Source organism: Aethalodelphis obliquidens, unplaced genomic scaffold (genome assembly GCF_003676395.1).
Source record: "Aethalodelphis obliquidens isolate GAN/ISIS:26980383/991018 unplaced genomic scaffold, ASM367639v1 scaffold16, whole genome shotgun sequence".
NCBI lineage: Eukaryota > Metazoa > Chordata > Mammalia > Artiodactyla > Delphinidae > Aethalodelphis > Aethalodelphis obliquidens.
Genome location: NW_020837960.1, coordinates 25,418,907 through 25,436,950, shown reverse-complemented (window position 1 = coordinate 25,436,950; position 18,044 = coordinate 25,418,907). Strand labels below are relative to the sequence as shown.

General features: G+C 34.1%; 1 protein-coding gene across 5 annotated transcripts in view; it reads left to right on the top strand.

Annotated features, from left to right (window-relative positions):
- Positions 1–18,044, top strand: part of PDS5B (PDS5 cohesin associated factor B) — a 197,939-nt gene that overhangs the window by 87,682 nt on the left and 92,213 nt on the right. For all 5 annotated transcript variants that reach the window (XM_027116533.1, XM_027116536.1, XM_027116535.1 and 2 more), the window contains exons 7-11: positions 1,692–1,772; positions 6,454–6,594; positions 8,781–8,896; positions 12,119–12,213; positions 16,677–16,822. In XM_027116533.1, the coding sequence (XP_026972334.1) occupies positions 1,692–1,772; positions 6,454–6,594; positions 8,781–8,896; positions 12,119–12,213; positions 16,677–16,822 (579 nt within the window). The remainder of the gene's footprint in view (positions 1–1,691; positions 1,773–6,453; positions 6,595–8,780; positions 8,897–12,118; positions 12,214–16,676; positions 16,823–18,044) is intronic.

The window sequence follows — 18,044 nt, the reverse complement described above, 5'->3', positions numbered from 1 at the left end:
ATACTAATAGATAACCCAATCAAAATAGAAATTGTGAATGTGTATTGCGTGTGTATATGTGCATGTGTGTGTAGTTTGACAAATTGGTTTTTGAATAATAAGAAAGTGGGGACTTACCTTACCTGGTGTTAAGACATTATTTCCATATGTCTCTTTGACTGTAATCAGGCAGTAATAGACAAAGGGACATATGGAAGTAATGGAAAATTTACAAATGGTACATGGTTGTATAGAAACTTGAGAGTGTGAGTATTACAGGGAAGTCATTGGAGGGAATAATGGACTTGAATATCCATATGGAAAATAATATAAGATTCTTATTTCACACCATGCATAAAAATAAATTACGGGCAGAATAAAGATCTAAATCTGAAAAGCAAATCTTTGAAATTTTATTTGAAAATATAAAACAACAAATTAACCTCAATATAGAAAAGAATTTAAAAAATATAGAGAGTGCACAAGCCAAATAGGAAAAGATTAATATATTTGGTTATATTAAAATGAAAACTTTTGTATGTCCTAAGATACCATAAGCATTGTAAAAACATAGGTATAGGCTCTAAGATATGTTGTGCATGTAATTGGCAAATGTTTAGTGTATAGAGAAACTCTACAAATAAGAACAAGACAAAACAGCTCATTTGAAAAATGGCAAAGGTAGTATTTATAGAAAATTATTTCTTATATGCACAAGGAGGCATGTATCAATACAAGACAGCTTAATGTCTATGAATAGGAGAATGAGTAAATAAGCTGTAGCATATTATATATGAAAATACTAAACAGCAGTTAGATATTAATGAAATGATACAATACAAAGCGTCAATGCGGATAAATCTAAAAATACGCTGAATGTGAGTTTCAGGATATATACAATTTTCCTGCTGTCTGTAATATGTTTGAACTGGAGTAGTGATTCCATTTCAGATCTTTGGTCATGATTCTTTCCATCATCAAAATCTCTTAGAAACATATATTCTTAAGGTATTGTTTCTTGTACTTTTTTTCTTTTCATACTTGACTATGTTTCTTTGGGTTTTTTTTGGCAGTGCTGCATGGCTTGTGGTTTCTTAGTTCCTTGACCAGGGCTCAAAACCGGGGCCCCGGCAGTGAGAACGCTGAGTCCTAATCACTGGACGGCCAGGGGATTCCCTTGTTATGTTTCTTATATCCTTGGGCTTCCCTATGCTCTGAGATGTGCTTCGGGAAAATCTGCTTTCCCATAGCTGCCCCAAACTCTTTTGTCTTCAGCCACCTGAGGATTCCCCATTTCTGCCCGCACTAGGACCCAGTTCATTCTCTTATGATGTTTTGGTTCTTTTGGTCTTGGAGTGAAATAGCCTGTATTTGTACTCAGCTGAACTGATTTGACTTTACAACTAGCTTTACAGTGACTCAGTATCTCCTTTTCTGTCTAATAAACATTTATTGACCTTTTCTATGTGGTTTACCTTATGCTGTGAATAAGATATGAAGAGAATATAATTATCCTTGCTTGGAAGGGATCTTAAGATCTACTAGATCAGTTAGTCTTAGGAGAAGAGTGACTTTGCCATCGCCCTTTTATTCGAATTGAATCTTAAACAGTTTTCTCATTCATTGATCTAACAGTAGCTTTTTGAATACAGGTAGTATTTCCTTTTTCATATTTAGTGGTGTATAATATAGATACTGTTTTTTTTCTTCAGAATTTAAACAAGCAAGCATATGATTTGGCAAAGGCTTTACTGAAGAGGACAGCTCAAGCTATTGAACCATATATTACCAATGTAAGTTTTACTTGTCCAATTGGTTGTCAGAAAGATTAGCCAAAATTTTAAACACTGCTAGAAGCAGAATTTCGGCAAGTGATACATACTTTAACATTTCGTATTGTTTTAATAATTAAGTGTATTTTCTTTCTCCTTATTTAAAATTATTATTGGTTAATACTTTCTAGAAAATTAGCTCTCATATTTGTTCATTCATTTCTCTCTTTCAAATTGCCTAGGAACTAAAACAGTTTTTATTTTGGTTAGCAAGATATACTGTTTCTGTTCTTGGAAATGGAGTTAAATGTAATTAGATAAATCTTATGGAACTTATCATTATTCAGAGAAGTTGCTTACAGCTTTTTGGAAATTAAATTGATTTGTATAAGAAGAAGATATGAACTAGTATCAAGACATAAAAATTGAAGGCAAGTATGAATAACAGCGGTGTGGTGAAAGTTGCCTATCTTGCTCTCCCTGGGGTAGATTCCATATAAATCTACCTTTTCTGAGAAGGGGGAAGAATTGCAATGAAATGAGCCCTTTCATTATCATCTCAAATCTACTTATTTATGGTTAACGATCTTCTATTTGTTTTCAGGAGAAATGTATTTTATCTGATAGATTCACTGATAGAAACTTATTATAAGTTTTAATCTTTCCCCCATAGTTCTGTTGAGTTGCACAACTCTAGGTGGCACCATTCACATTGTTTTCCATGTGAATGGTACCTACTGGAACAAATCTAGAATGCAGTCTTGATGTTGGCCTCTGGAATTGTGTAGCTGGTCTGTCTCTCCACCTGCTTTCCAGTTTTACCCACATCTAAACATGTAAATCTGTCTTCTTGAAAAAAGTGAGAAAGAAAGCCTTTTATAATTACTTATGTACTTAATTTTCCTGAAGTTTATTGGAGAATTTTTCTTGAAGAAATACAAAATTTAGTATATAAAAAAACATCATGAAAAGATGTACTTTGAAAATTAACATACTTTATGGAACAGTACTATGGTAAATTCCAGTTTTTGTTACTGGCTTATGACCTTAAATAGTTGTGAGCACATGATGATTTGGAAAAATGTATTTAATTTGTAAAGAAATTGTTTTGGAGGGTGGACTTTCAGAATCTGCAGAATTAAATTGTGTAACCTGTCTTAATAGCTCCAGTCAGATTGCCAGGGAATTCTAAATATTGATTTCTGCAAGTTTTGTGAGTCTTGGGTATTGGCTGCAGTAAATTGGTTAGATTGAGTGGATTGAGTTCTTTCTGTTATGACATAATGGCACTTGAAATCTGTAGAACCAGATTTAAGCATTCTGTTATTAAGTGCCCCTTCCCTTTTCCTTTGCTTCAAGTGCCTGTGAATGACTGTTTCTGCGGCCATTAGATACACTTAGGTGAGCTCCTCCTGGTGGTCATTTATTTAAGTTGATATTGCTGAGCCAGATGTTTTTTAGGGGAACACTTACCTTTTTCTGATGCCTTTTTCTGGCATAAAAATAAGAAATTAACACTATACTACGTTGATATATTTTCTAGGATTGGGAAAATAAATATTTGATTGGGTAATAAAAGAAAAAAAATCAAGATAGAATGAGGTGATTAGGTTCATTATACTATTCTCTCAACATCTGTGTATGTCTGAAAGTATTTATAATAAAAATTAAAAGAAAGATAGAAGGATGAAGGAAATACTTTTAGCATTCCCAGGTAAATCAAGGTAAAAACATTTCACTGTCACTTAAACCTCATGTTAATTTCCTGCCTTACCTACAGAAATAGACAGCCCCATCCATACTTGGTTATGTCTTTATCAGAAGCTGGGGCTGGGGGCAAGAGGCAAAGGATTAGTAGAATAGTCTGAGCACACTTTCAGTTATATATTTATTTATTCCCATTACTTTGTCATTATTTTCTTATCTCTCTCTGTTTTCCCTATTTTCTTGTCCCTTGACTTATTTGAGAGTTAGCTAAGAAGTCATTAAGAATTGCTTTTTTTTTCCTCCTCTTCTCCCTTATAAATCTACAGTTACATGTAAAATACTTTATGGTGAGCTTAATTCCTTGTGGGATTTTAGTACAGTGTAAAACTCATTCTCAGCCTTTTTGCATTTGTACATGTAATAGCCATTATTCATATATCTTCCTAGTAGAGAATTAGCAAGCAGAAATAGAGGTAGGATGTCAAGGTAATAATAACCCCACTTCTATCTCTTTTTTACTTGTGTCTTTTTTCAGTCTCATGCATATAGACACATTCAAGTTTCCTCTTTATATACAATGTTGTTTACATATATAGAACTTAAGAAGTCACTGTGGCGTTATAGATTACTTTTTTTTTTTTTTTGCGGTGTGCGGGCCTCTCACTGTTGTGGCCTCTCCCGTTGCGGAGCACAGGCTCCGGACGCGCAGGCTCAGCGGCCATGGCTCACGGGCCCAGCCGCTCCACGGCATGTGGGATCTTCCCGGACCAGGGCACGAACCCGTGTCCCCTGCATCGGCAGGCGGACTCTCAACCACTGCGCCACCAGGGAAGCCCTAGATTACTTTTTAAAATAAATTTTTTTGTAACTTGACAACTCATGAAACTAAAGTGTGTGTGTGTGTGTGTGTGTGTGTGTCTCTCTCTCTCTCTCTCTCTCTATATATATATATATAGACACATATATATATATATATATAAAAGGTACAACAGTATCAAAACGAAAAGTATATAGTGACAATTCAAAAAATATCCTACATGGATCACTTCTTGGTAATGTTGTTATTTTTTTACCAGATCTTTTTAATCACAAGTTTTAGGGGATAGCACAAAAGTATTTTGTTGGATTGAAAAAATGTATCAAGCTTGTCTTGATGTAGGTAAAATTTGGTTAATTTGCTTAATCTCACTTAGCCTTAGTTATTGGAGTTAATAATGCTTGGGTTGATGGTAGAGAATGTGTTAACTGATGTGAAAGCACTTTTGTAATTAAAATTGATCATTTAAATCTAAGGTAGAATTTCTTATCGACCTTTAACTTACTCCTCTTACTCTTTTCATTAGGAGGCAGTTGTTATAATTTAATTTGTTATGTGAAAATTAGTTACCATTTGTAAGTAAAAGACTAATGTTTTTTGGTAGGAAATACTTTATTCAAATCTATATCTGCTTCTTCACTGAATTGCATACCCTCAGGAAGGTTGTTTCACCTATAGTTGTATTATAGTACCTGTTACATATCATTCATTCATTTATTGAATCTATTTTGGATACCTCTGTCAGGCAGTGTATCAGGTTCTTGTTATACAGTGAAGACTGATTTGGAGATAGATGGAGATTATAAGTGTCAAATAAATGTTTTTGATGGAATTTGTAGGACGTTACACTGGGTTTTTGTTGTTGTTGTTGTTTTGTTTTTTCCCATTTTCAAATGAGTTTTCCCCAGACTGATAGAAGAAGAGGATGGTTTGATCACCAAGATGGCCAGATTGGAAAGGATTATTTTCTGTTAAGAAAGGTAGATTTATCATTTTTAAACAGGAGAAATTTTTCAAATGGAAACAACGAAGCCACTTTATCTTCAACTTGAATGAGAATTTAACCTTTGGTGTCATGAAATTCTTTTCCCACAAAATTGATGAACATGGAGGACAGACAAGTTATTTTTAAAACCAATAAAGAAAGAATAGTAGAATAGAATTTTTTTCTTTTTATCCCTTCATGGCTAGGTGGTTGGTACAGGTTCATAGATCTAAAAAACTTAAGAACAACACAGGAACTAAAAGTAATCAGAGGAGACATTGAAATGTATAGTCCTGACTGTACTTTCCAGATAGAAAACCTGATTAAGCCAAGTTGTTTATTAACTGTCACAGAAAGAAGAGATCAGGGCAGCTTGTGTGGTGTAAAGAATCCTTAATTCCTTCTTCAAGGAGATAAAAGATACTGTGGAGAATATGTGGGATATGCTCTGGGTTAATTTTTTACATATTTGGAAGACTTTAAATAGAAAGGAACTTGATCATTATGCCATGTATTTTTACCATTTTCAGTAGTAATATGATGAATGAGTGTGCAAACTAGTTAGTGCTGGCTGCTTATAGAAAAAAATTGTTCACATTTGGATTTTCCTTGTGTTTGTATGTGCTTTTAATTGGACTTTAATTAGTGCTATAAAGTTTGTATGTATATATACATTATCAGAATATAAAAGAAGACAAAGTATTAGAAAGATATTGTTTTGCCTTGTAAATATAAAATTACGTATTTTAAAAATGGAATTGGTTTCTACTATGAAGGTGTAAGGCTTTGTCTTCCATACTGTTGTCTCCCATACTGCTGTGGTGAACAAAATGTGATCCCTTGCCCTTAAGAAATTTATCTAGTAGAGAAACTAAGACATGTGTACAAATAACTGTAATATAGGATAAAATATGGTAAGTACCATAATGTGGAATAAAGTGTATTTGGTAGGTAGGGTATTTATTGATATGCTAATTGATGAGTCAGTACAAATTGCTTGTCTTTTAATATGTATGAGGTGAATTCCATGTTTTATGTAGCCAGTAGTGATTTCCCACCTTCTTAGAAAATGTTTTAGTATGCCTGTTTTGACTCTGTATAGAACGATAATGAACTTAACTGAATAATAAAATTTCAGAAAATTCACTTTATCTGTGTTGTTTCTATTAATGATAAATTTTCTTTCTCAAAAGTTTTTTAATCAGGTTCTGATGCTTGGGAAAACATCTATCAGCGATTTGTCAGAGCATGTCTTTGACTTAATTTTGGAGCTCTATAATATTGATAGTCATTTGCTGCTCTCAGTTTTACCCCAGCTTGAATTTAAATTGAAGGTAACTATTCTAAAAATAATATGGTTTTATCAACCAGATTAGCAAAGCACATTATTTGTGGATTTTTAATCCTTATAGTGGTTTTAACTGAATGTTACCCATGTGGTGGTATTACTGTTATTTATTTACATGTTTGTGCCTTACATATTTGTGTATCTCCAGTGCCTGGCATGGTGCCTAGCAGATAAAATCTGATGAATTAATGGTTAGCAGAATGATATTTTCCTTCAGATGTTTTCCAGATAAATTCTGGGTTGTGACTAACTTTTGAGGTCATGGGTATACATCAAACTTTTACATTTTTAAGGCATAGTTTATAGTGGTTCCCAAGACCCCTTGATGTGCCATAAAAATAGTTTAGGATCTGTTATCCACATAGGGTGAAATATTTTCCCTTTATGAATATTATCTTGTACTTGCCTAGCCTATCTTGAAAGCTCCTTTGCTTTTCACATGGCTTTCTGGAATCTTTCGGTAACGTCCTTATTGCCTTGCCATTAAATTATGCCATAAAATTGAGTTTCATTTGCAGATTTGGGGCATGTTTTCTCTTTCAAATTATTACATAAAGATTAAATAAATCTGGTTATAATTAATACTGTTTGATGAACCCCACTGTACCACCCAGAAAAGTTTTTAAATGATTTCTGTGTTGTATTTCTTGTTTCTAAAAATTTGAATTTGTCTCTTTGAAAACTACAAAATAAACAGTTTATGTTGGTAGTGTAAATACCCCCAAAATGCAGCAAATAATTATTCTCATTTTATGCTGGGGCATATTTCTGGTGTATTTCTCAAGTGAAACATTTGATTCACTGGCCTTCCTCTACCCCCTTTTTTCATGTAGTTAGCAATTTTGATGGGCAAAAGGCAGTCATACCTTTAATTATTTGTTGCTTTGATTTTCTCTAATAAAAATATTGAATACTGTAAGAAATACAAAAATAAGAATTATCATCCCTGCTTTCAGCAAATTTAACATCTATTATGGGAGGAAGAGGAAAAAATCCATATCTAATAAGAGGCCAAATATTATAAGTATCATAAAAGATACAGAGAGCATACAATTGAAGCAAAGGAAACAGCATGCAGAATCATATAGAGGTAGGAAGGTGCTGGGTGAATTTGCAGAACACAAAGAATTACAGTTGCATGGTAGCATAAAGTAAGTTTAAATCATTCCTGGCTGCCCATTAGAATCTTCATCTGTGGAGCCTTAATAAACAAACAGATGTCCAGGCATTAACCCAGATCAGAATTTCTGGCAGTGGAGTCCAGACATGAGTTTTTGTTTGTTTGTTTGTTGTTTCTTAAAAGCCTTATAGGTCATTCTAACGTGCAGCCAGGGTTAAAACGTACTTTTTTAGAGGAATAATCAAATAATAGAGATGAGTCGGGTCATATCATGGGGGCTTTAAATGCTGGGCTTTGGCATTGGTTTAAAATTTAAAAGATCTGTACAGTGCCATCCAAGTACCTTGAATATTAGTGCTTTTAACAATCTCTGTCACATTTTGTGTTCAAGTCTAGTATTGTAGCTGGCTCATTCATTTAAATATTGTCATTTGTTGGAGGTACCAAAAGCAGTAATAAAATTTTAGTTCTCATCCCCAGAGTACCCATTTTCTATATAAAGTGGAAACTTTAGTTTTTGCATGTGTAAGGCTTCCTCATGTCGTTGAACTGCATTATGAATCTGGTGTATGTAGATGAACAGACTCTCCTGTTGGGAGATTTAGTGCATATTTATTTCTACAAAGGGCTTAACAAGTACCTTCATACATAAGTCTCTGTTTACTGTAGGACTGGCCTCTATCAGTGTCTATTCTTAAAGACCACGAATAGTTTTTCAAGGGTCCCAAGTAGGTTTGATGCAAGTTAGTTTTTGATTTTGATTTTGAATGGAAACAAGCCTCAGTTGTAGGAGAGGCCACTAAATTTTAATCAGACTTTGGGATGAATTTTCATGTAGGAGAGTACTCCTTTAATGTAATTTGAAATGATTAGAATATTTAAGGTAACATTTAATTTTATGAAAAATATATTAAACATTTTTATGTATAATTTTTCAGCTGAAGTTAATAAAAAGTTTTCTGTGGAATTGGAGATTAAGGGAAATCAGGGGAAAAATTATTCTCAGTACATCTACCTCATGGTTTTAAAGCTGTGGTTGTGTTTTGTTTTAGAGCAATGATAATGAGGAACGCCTTCAAGTTGTTAAACTACTGGCAAAAATGTTTGGGGCAAAGGATTCAGAATTGGCTTCTCAAAACAAACCACTTTGGCAGTGTTACTTGGGCAGGTATATGATTTTGGTGTCCTGTTTAACAGTAATATGTGTTTATATCTACTTACTATTTTAAAACAGCACCCACATTTAAGATTGTTTTCTGAAATCATAAAAATGAGGGGTTTTATATTTTGAAATTCTTGAATGCTGATTGGCCATATTTACAGTTTCCCCTTCTTATTTTGTCTTCATTAATTTTTAAAAGATGATACATTTAAAAAACTATCTCACAAAGTATTATAATCATGAAATTGAAATGTATTGTTACATAGCAGTGATTAATTCCAACCAGAAATACATCATGGTGAGATACAGCCTCTCCACAAAGAAATTATATTTAATTAGATTATTTGGAGACATTGTAAAGATAAAAGGGTATCCATAGAATGAATAAATAAATGATTATGTATATTCCTCCTACTAACCTCCTTTCTACGTTTCTTGTGATAATGAGGAAATGATAACCTGGGCTTCTTATATGCTTTTAATGATCCACAAACCTCCTGAAATCGGTTGCAAAATTTTGAATGTGTTTCTATATTTTTTCTGTGAGGGGGGTTTATTTTATTACTTTTCTAAAGATACCCCGACCTTGAATATGTTAAAACCACTTCCAAGTACCCTGGCTGAAACCTACTTTGACCCTGAGGATAGAGGAGGATTTTTTCTCCCTTTTATAGTTATGCTTATAACAAATCATGCAATTAAGTTGTAAATAAACAAGTAAATAGGATTGAGATTCTTACTCTGTTTTCTTTGTATTGAAATATTTGCATTGTCATCACCACTTTTCTTTCCATTTTGTTACGAGAACTATCAATGATTATGATAACGATAATCTCTTCTGGCCTTGTTTTTCTAATTTGTCAAATCATATAAGCCTTTATATGTTAAGCCCTAAATTCTTACTCTGTTTTCTTATCTCTTATGTAGCTCAATAATAATATTTAACAAGGTGTGTTAAACTAATAAATATTAAACCATTGTCATTTTGAGTGTGATTTCTAGACTTTTTCCCCTTAAATACAATGAGCAAGAGGGCAAAATAGTTTGTTTAATTAAACTGTGCAACTAAAATCAAAATCTGTTTTATTTAATGTGCTAAAACAAATACAGTTTTACATATAGACATTTAATATATCTTTAAATCAGGACTTGGATTAGCCAGACTTTATAGGATTTTAGGAGGAAAAATTCTGATTTAAACTTTTTACCTTTTGATTACATTGTAATTTTTCCTTCTTTTATTAATGACATAAAACTTGCACATTATTACCAATTTTAGGGAGCTAGAGTATTTTTTTAAAGATGTCTTTTAATGGTTATTTGGTACATGTTTAGTTGAGAAAGGTTAAAGTGTATAGGGATTGAGTACTTGGGTTCAGAACACTGAGGAAACTATATGAGACCAGAGACTAGATTTTTTTTTTTTTTGCAGTACGCGGGCCTCTCACTGTTGTGGCCTCTCCCGTTGCGGAGTGCTCCGGACGCGCAGGCTCAGCGGCCATGGCTCACGGGTGCAGCCGCTCTGTGGCATGTGGGATCTTCCCGGACCGGGGCACGGGGGCACGAACCCGCGTCCCCTGCATCAGCAGGCAGACTCTCAACCACTGCGCCACCAGGGAAACCCCAGAGACTAGATTTTATAGACTAGATTTTTTTGAGTGTACTTCATAAAGCAGTTTGTTTCCTAATAATAATCTTTTATGAGTAATTTGTTGCTCCTTCAGAAGACTTTTTTTCTTTTTGATGCTAAATTTTGTTTCTTATGGTATTAGGTGATACAAGATTTGGAGACTTTTTGGTCTTCGAGAATTAAGACATGAAAATGTCAAATGGAAAATTCTTGCTTCACTTCAACGTTATTGTTGTTACTTAAGATTTAAAAAAAAAAACACTGCTTTGTAGTCCACAATGAACTTATGTGTATAGGCTTTGAACATCAATGGTTTAGAGACAACTAGGCGTCATGTGCTTCCTGGTGGAGGAACACAATGCCATTATCAAGTAGTCTTGCTAAAAAATGAACCTGAATATGATCAAGTCTAGAGACCTGATTCCTAATGTGCAGGATTTAGGAGAGAGGGGAACCTGTTAATTGACATCAGAATGATAAAATTATCAAAATCTAAACTGTGGAAAAACACTACACACACAAACACAAAACAGTTGCTTCACCAGATTACAAAGGAAAAGAAAAAGATAGAGAGGGAAAAAATATGAGTAAAAGATACTTAAATGACTTATCAACGAAAGAGTTTTAACTTTTTAGAGATACATACTAAGGTATTTACATATACATATAAAAATTTGCTTTGATATTAGTGGAAATAATTATGATAGATAGGAGTAATTTCGGCACAATTTTAGAGTCATATAAAGTAATACAGGGTTTAGTGCAAGATCTACCAAACATTTGTGAATGTTCTGTATTTAAGAAAGAATAATTTGAGGAAAAGCTTTCTTTTCAGTGTGGGATTTAATAATGTATATGTGTATTATGTATACACAATATACTTGCATAAACAGATACATTTGAAATTATAGGGCTTCCCTGGTGGCACAGTGGTTAAGAATCCGCCTGCCAGTGCAGGGGACACAGGTTTGAGCCCTGGTCCGGGAAGATCCTACATGCTGCGGAGAAACTAAGCCATACGCCACAACAACTAAGCCTGTGCTCTAGAGCCTGCGAGCCACAACTACTGACCTTGCATGCTACAATTACGGAAGCCTGCATGCCTAGAGCCCATCTCCACAACAAGAGAAGGCACCGCAATAAGAAGCCTGCACTCCACAATGAAGGAGTAGCCCCTGCTCGCCTGAGCTAGAGAAAGTCTGCGCGCAGCAGCAAAGACCCAACACAGCCAAAAATAATAATAAATAAAATAAAATAAATAAATTTATATATAACAAAAAAGAAAGTATACTATTTATAGGAAAAATTTTGTCATTCCAGTTCTTGTATTTGAGCCAAATGTGTACTGTTTAAACATCCTCATTAAAAGTACATAGTTCTCACAGGAGATTGACCTAGTTTAATATAGAGGTTCCAAAGCATTCTTACATACATAGTATATCAAAAACTTTGTTAAAATAGTCTGGTTCTGCTTTGAATTATCCTGTATAAATTGTTTTTTCTTTTAATTAGAGAAATAAATATAAAGTAAGTGCAGGATAAACACTTATCTCTCTCTCTTATTTTAAAGATTACTCTGTGACTTTATATTTTATCAGGTTTAATGATATCCATGTACCAATCCGCCTGGAATGTGTGAAATTTGCTAGCCATTGTCTCATGAACCATCCTGATTTAGCAAAGGACTTAACAGGTACTGTATACCTATAATGGCAAATATTCCTAGATGCTCTTTGGTGAAAAAAATTGGTTTTATATATAGGAAAAAAAACCTTTTTATTTTTGGTTGTTTTTTGTGATTATTCTCAGTGAAGTCTTCTTGTTTCAGTTCATCATCATGGTGAAGCTACAGTTTTTACCTCCTAGTACCTACATAGGCTAGAAGCACTTACATAAAAAGTAGCATTATCAGAGACAATATTGGTTTCTTAATTTAAGAACAATTCTACAAGTATTTCAGGCATTTGGATTTGAACAGGTCTTGACTTTGAATAGATAATGGAACTTCAGTCGTCTTTAATATTTTGAGAACTTAGGTGAGAGTCATTAATTTATGAACTAATTTAACCATGCTTAATGGAGGTAACTTTTCTGAAATCTGTATATTGATGAGGTATTTCAGAACTTTGCATTTTTATAGTAATGAAAATACTGTGTATCTGACTGTTGCTGCTCTGTTAAGGTTTTTAAAGTTATGAAATAGTTCAGAGAATATGGATGAATACAGCAGCCACTGTCTTCCTCAGAAATGTTAGCATTTTGATGTATTAGCTTAGGAGTTTAAAAAAAGAAAGTAAATTGTAGATACAGTTGAAATGCTGTTCACAACTCCTCTCATTCCTACTTCTGTAGAGGGTAACCTCTCTATTAAATTTGTTGTGCATTCTGTTCATGTTTTTCTATCTATGTCACATGTGTATCTGTACATAAGTTATATATAGTATTCTTATGTGATTTGAAAATTTTATTGAAATAATTTGAATTTGATATAGTTGAACTTATTCCCACTATCTTATTTTGTGTTTTCTATTTTGCATGCCTATTCTTTGCTTCTTTTATTTCTGTTTTTCTTCTCTTCTGCCCAACTGATTAGTTTTCTTCTCATTTTTCCTTTTTTATCCATATGGGCTTGGAAGTTACATTCTCCTTCATGCTTTTACTGCATAGTTGATTAATAAAGTCTGAAATTAATCAGAACACTAGCTTCTTTCTGAGCAATCCAGGACCCTTGAATGGTTTACCCCTGAGCACTACCTTCCCATCTTTCATATTATTGCTTGTTATTATTTAGTTATTTACTCTTTTTAAAATTTTACCAACTTGTAGTACATTTTAAACTGCTTTTTCTGGGAGATATCCTGCTTGGAGAACCCTCTGTCTACCTGCTGACAACTGAACTTGGACTGCTCGCTGTGTGTGAGCTTCTGATTTATAGCATTCATCTTAAGATGATTTGTTCTTCCTCTCTCTTTTGCCTTCCCCCTCTCCTTCCCTTCTTTTCTCCCCCCTTCTGTGTGACCCTGAGTGTGTGTGTGCGTGTGCGTGCATGGGTGTGTCTGTGTATGTCTGTCTGTTTCTTCCTTTTCTCTTCCTCCTTCTCTTTTATCCTGGATGTTTCTTTTACTCTGGAGCACCCTTTTCTTGTGTTATGGGTACAGTATTCTCTGAGAATACTAATGATAGTATTTTGGAGTTTTCGTTTTCTTAAAAATGTCTGTTTCACCCATTTGTTTTTCCCACTTTTTATTTGCTTTTGTCTGTATTTTCCATGTTAGAGGCTTTCCTCAAATGCTTGGCAATCCATGACTGTCGGCTTTTATTAAGAGTGGGGGACTAAATTAAAAGCTGTTCAGAAAGCCCTGAGCGTATGGATGGGATTGTTCACTCTGAACTTCACTGTAGGGTGATCAGGGTGGGTTGTTTGTTGGAAAACCTTTAGTTTAGATACTCTCTCTTTGGCTATTCAGATTCCCCAGAAAAGAGTATCCTACCAGGAGTTTAATTTTAATTGCTTGTGTCTTTGGGACACCAAGTATTATTACTTTATTTTTTATTATAGAGTGGTATTTCATTGTATGAATACACCATAATTTGCTTATATCCATTTTTTTTTCTTTTGATGGATATCTGGGTTGTTTTTGGTCTGGGGTGATTATGATTAAGATTACAGTGAGTATTCTTGTATAAGTGTTTCTGTGGATTTATGTTTTTATTTCTCTTTGGAACTACTTAGGAGTAAAATTGCTGGTCATAGGGTAAATGTATGTTTAACTTTATAAGAAATGACCAAGTTCTTCATAGTAGTTATACTATTTCCCACTTGCACCAGAAATGTTTGAGGGTGCAGTTGTTCAGCATCCTTGCCAACATTTTGTATGGTCAGTCTTTTTGGTTTTAGCCATTCTCATAGGTCTTGATGTTTGTTGTGATTTTAATTTGCATTCTCCTGATGACTAATGAGATTAGTCATCTTTTTATGTGCATATTGATACATATGTTCTTTTATGAAGTATCTGTTTAAATTTTAAACCCATTCTTTTTTAATTGGCTTGTTCGTCTTTTTTTTTCTTGTTGATTTGTAGTAGTTCTGTACATAGTCTGTATCTTTTTAAAGTATTTTTTCCATAGTCAGAACTTCAGTGCATTGTTTACTCTTGGCTAAATAATAGATATTTTGTTTTTTTATAGCTGTCTGAAATATACTTTAGATGTGAATAATTTCACCAATAACCTTTTTAGTCCTTCTCATTGTTTTGAATGTTTTGCTTTATCAAAGGATAGTGTACAGTTTCATTTTTTATGAAACATTTATCTTGTTATGTATTTCCTAGTCTTTAGCCTCCTGGCACATTTTAATTTTTAGAGTTGGCTAAAAGACAGATTTGAAAAATCTAGGGGTCTAACTATTAATGCAGATTTTCAACCACTCCATTCCATGTTTTCAGCTGCTGTCTTCATCTCTGCCTTTCTCATTGCTTGGTGCCTTGAATTTCAGGGTTCTTCTACCCTGGAAATGAGCTTGTCTATGGCTTTTCTTTCCCTTTTAGGTTTCATCCTTCTCTTTTGTCTCTGGGCATTTACCAGTCATCCATCTGCCAAAATTTTGGTGAGAAATCTCTTCTGCTATGATCTCTTCTCTTGTTACTTGTCCCTTTTAAAAGACATTTTCTGAGGGTTTCAGGAGTGAGCTGAAATAAATATGTTAAAAACATACATTTATCTTCTTTTCTCCATAGTGTGTTTGTGAGCTTCATCCTGTGCCTTCAGCCAAGTTTTGAGGGACGTAGCCATATTGGGAAGAGTATTGTTAGATGCTGCATCATGCTAACTGTTGAGAATTTCTTCTTTGTCCTGTTTTCTCTTCCTCTGCACAGTTAATATCTATAGGTTAATAGCTCTTGTGTATACCTGTTTAATATGAATGATTTGTTTTAGTGAAATGAGGACGTATCTGAAAATTGATGGTGTGTCATTGGTTTTTCCATTTTTTAGTGACACCTGAAATAATAATACATATTACATTTGAAACAAGTGCAGCGAAAGATAAAAACTCCTGTCTTTATCTTGAGGGGTAAATGAATTTGAGATATATTTAGCATGGGGCATTTGAAATCAATACTAAAAATAACCTTGTTTTCTGTGATACATAAAATAATATTTCCATTTCTTCAGAAGTTTTTTAGCGACATATTGTCTTAAACACTTTTTGAAATAGTTGCTGTTAGTAGAGAATGCTCAAGGTGGAGGGGCTTAGGACCTGGGCATTGATTTTTATGAGCTTTTGCATTATATTGTTGACTGTTAATTTATTGAGAAGTAAATCCATTCACAATCATAAGCTCTGTTTGTTGTTTATAGACATGGCTATGTATGTTACTCCAGATCCAAACAACGAAATTTTATCTTACTGGTCATATAATTAAAAAGCTGAATAATAATTTATGTTCACTTGTGGTACCTCTTCTTTAAACCTAATATATCATTACTGAAGATTGTTAATTTTTTCTTTCAGCTTTCTCAGTGCCAGATCTGAACTTCCATGTTTTTGACTTTAAGATTCTCCTCTAGTCACTCGTAATTGTTAAGTGTTTCATTTCTTCTGTCTTCCCTTTGGCCTTCCTTTTAGTTCAGTTAAACAGAATTGCCTTACGGTCTTTCCTGTAATCCTATTTCTTGGCTGCCATTACCTTAATTTTACTCTTTCAATAACCTCACTAAGGGTTTACGTAGTTAAGGGACAGAAACTTGAATTCTCTAGCCTTTTCCGATTAGAACCACTTGACTTGAATATTTTAACCATTTAAAAAACAAAAGTGAAATATTTAACATTGATATACTTCTTGGTTCATTTATATGGTTTGTTGAATTAATGAGTTTAGGAACTCCTTAGTTAACTACCCTGTCCCACAAATGGGGAGGGGATTTACTCCTCAGTTGCATGTAAACTACTGTATTTTGCCTGAAGGACTGACCTTCTTTCCTTCTTCCTTCTCTTTCTCCCTTTCTCTCTTACCTACTCCTAATGTTTTTGAAATATTGAACCTTCTACTTAGGTTTTGTTTTTGTTGTGGTTTACTTTCAAAGATCTTATGCAATCTTTTCAAACATTTTAGTTGTCAAAGTTTCATTTTAATCAAATAAAATTTTATCTTTCAGAGTATCTTAAAGTGAGGTCACATGACCCTGAGGAAGCTATTAGACATGATGTTATTGTGTCTATAGTTACAGCTGCTAAAAAGGATATTCTTCTGGTCAATGATCACTTACTTAATTTTGTGAGAGAGAGAACATTAGACAAACGGGTAAGTAGGGTTAATAATTATTAGTAGGTTTGCATTTTGAATACTTGAAGTTTAATAGTATTTCATTTGAAAATATTGAGATTTAAATGTAATTAGCCCTTTTTGGGGGGGAGGCATTTTAATATCTAAAATAATGTTTATGAGAAGATTTTACTTTTTGTTACATTAAATTTTATTAGTTTTTCTTTATTAGGATTATTTGTTCTCATCCTCAAAATGGGTCAGCTCTAAATGGTAGAGTAATCAGATGTTTAACCTGTACACTAATTTTAGTAAGTGACCTTTGAAAAGGCCTCTGAACACAACTTCTCTTTTCTCTTTTTCCTTTCATATGGGTATCAGTTCATAGTCCTCTAGCTGATTGTATTATAATTTCTATGGAATGGAAAATACAAGATGTTTTCTTTTTTCTTTTAATTAATTAATTAATTAATGGCTGTGTTGGGTCTTTGTTGCTACATGCAGGCTTTCTCTAGTTGTGGCGAGTGGGGGCTACTCTTTGTTGTGGTGTGCAGGCTTCTCATTGCAGCGGCTTCTCTTGTTGCGGAGCATGGGCTCTAGGAGCGTGGGCTTCTCTTTTTGCGGAGCATGGGCTCTAGGAGCGTGGGCTTCAGTAGTTGTGGCGCACGGGCTCAGTTGCTCAGTTGCATGTGGGATCTTCCCGGACCAGGGATCGAACCTGTGTGCCCTGCATTGGTAGGCGGATTCTTAACCACTGCGCCACCAGGGAAGTCCCAAAAATGTTCTCAACATGGCAAAGCTAACCCCAGCAGAGCAGCATGCTTCGAACCTATCTCCCATGACCCCAAATCTTCCTTCTAGAGCACTGAACAGCTCCACTCTTTAGTTAGTGGCTTCTGAAGAGGGCACTGTGTCTTACATTTGTATTCCATGTTGCCTAGAATGTATTAGGCACTCAGTAAGTGTTTCAGTGAATATTTATTCTCCCCTCCTCCCCTTTGCCTTTCCTTGATGGCATGGATTTTACAGACTTAGACTTAAGAGTAATTTTGGTGAAGGATGAAAATCTTTGGTGTATTTAGGGGTTAATAAGCAAAGAAAGTGGGAGGCCTCTTGGTAGATATGAATAGCTCTAACTAGGTAAAAACTTCACAACATTTTGAAAGTCACTTGTATGGTCGATTGTGCTGTCTCCATCATTTAATTCTCTCTTTGATCATGTGGGTTGTGGATGGAGAATACATGGACAGGAATTGCATGG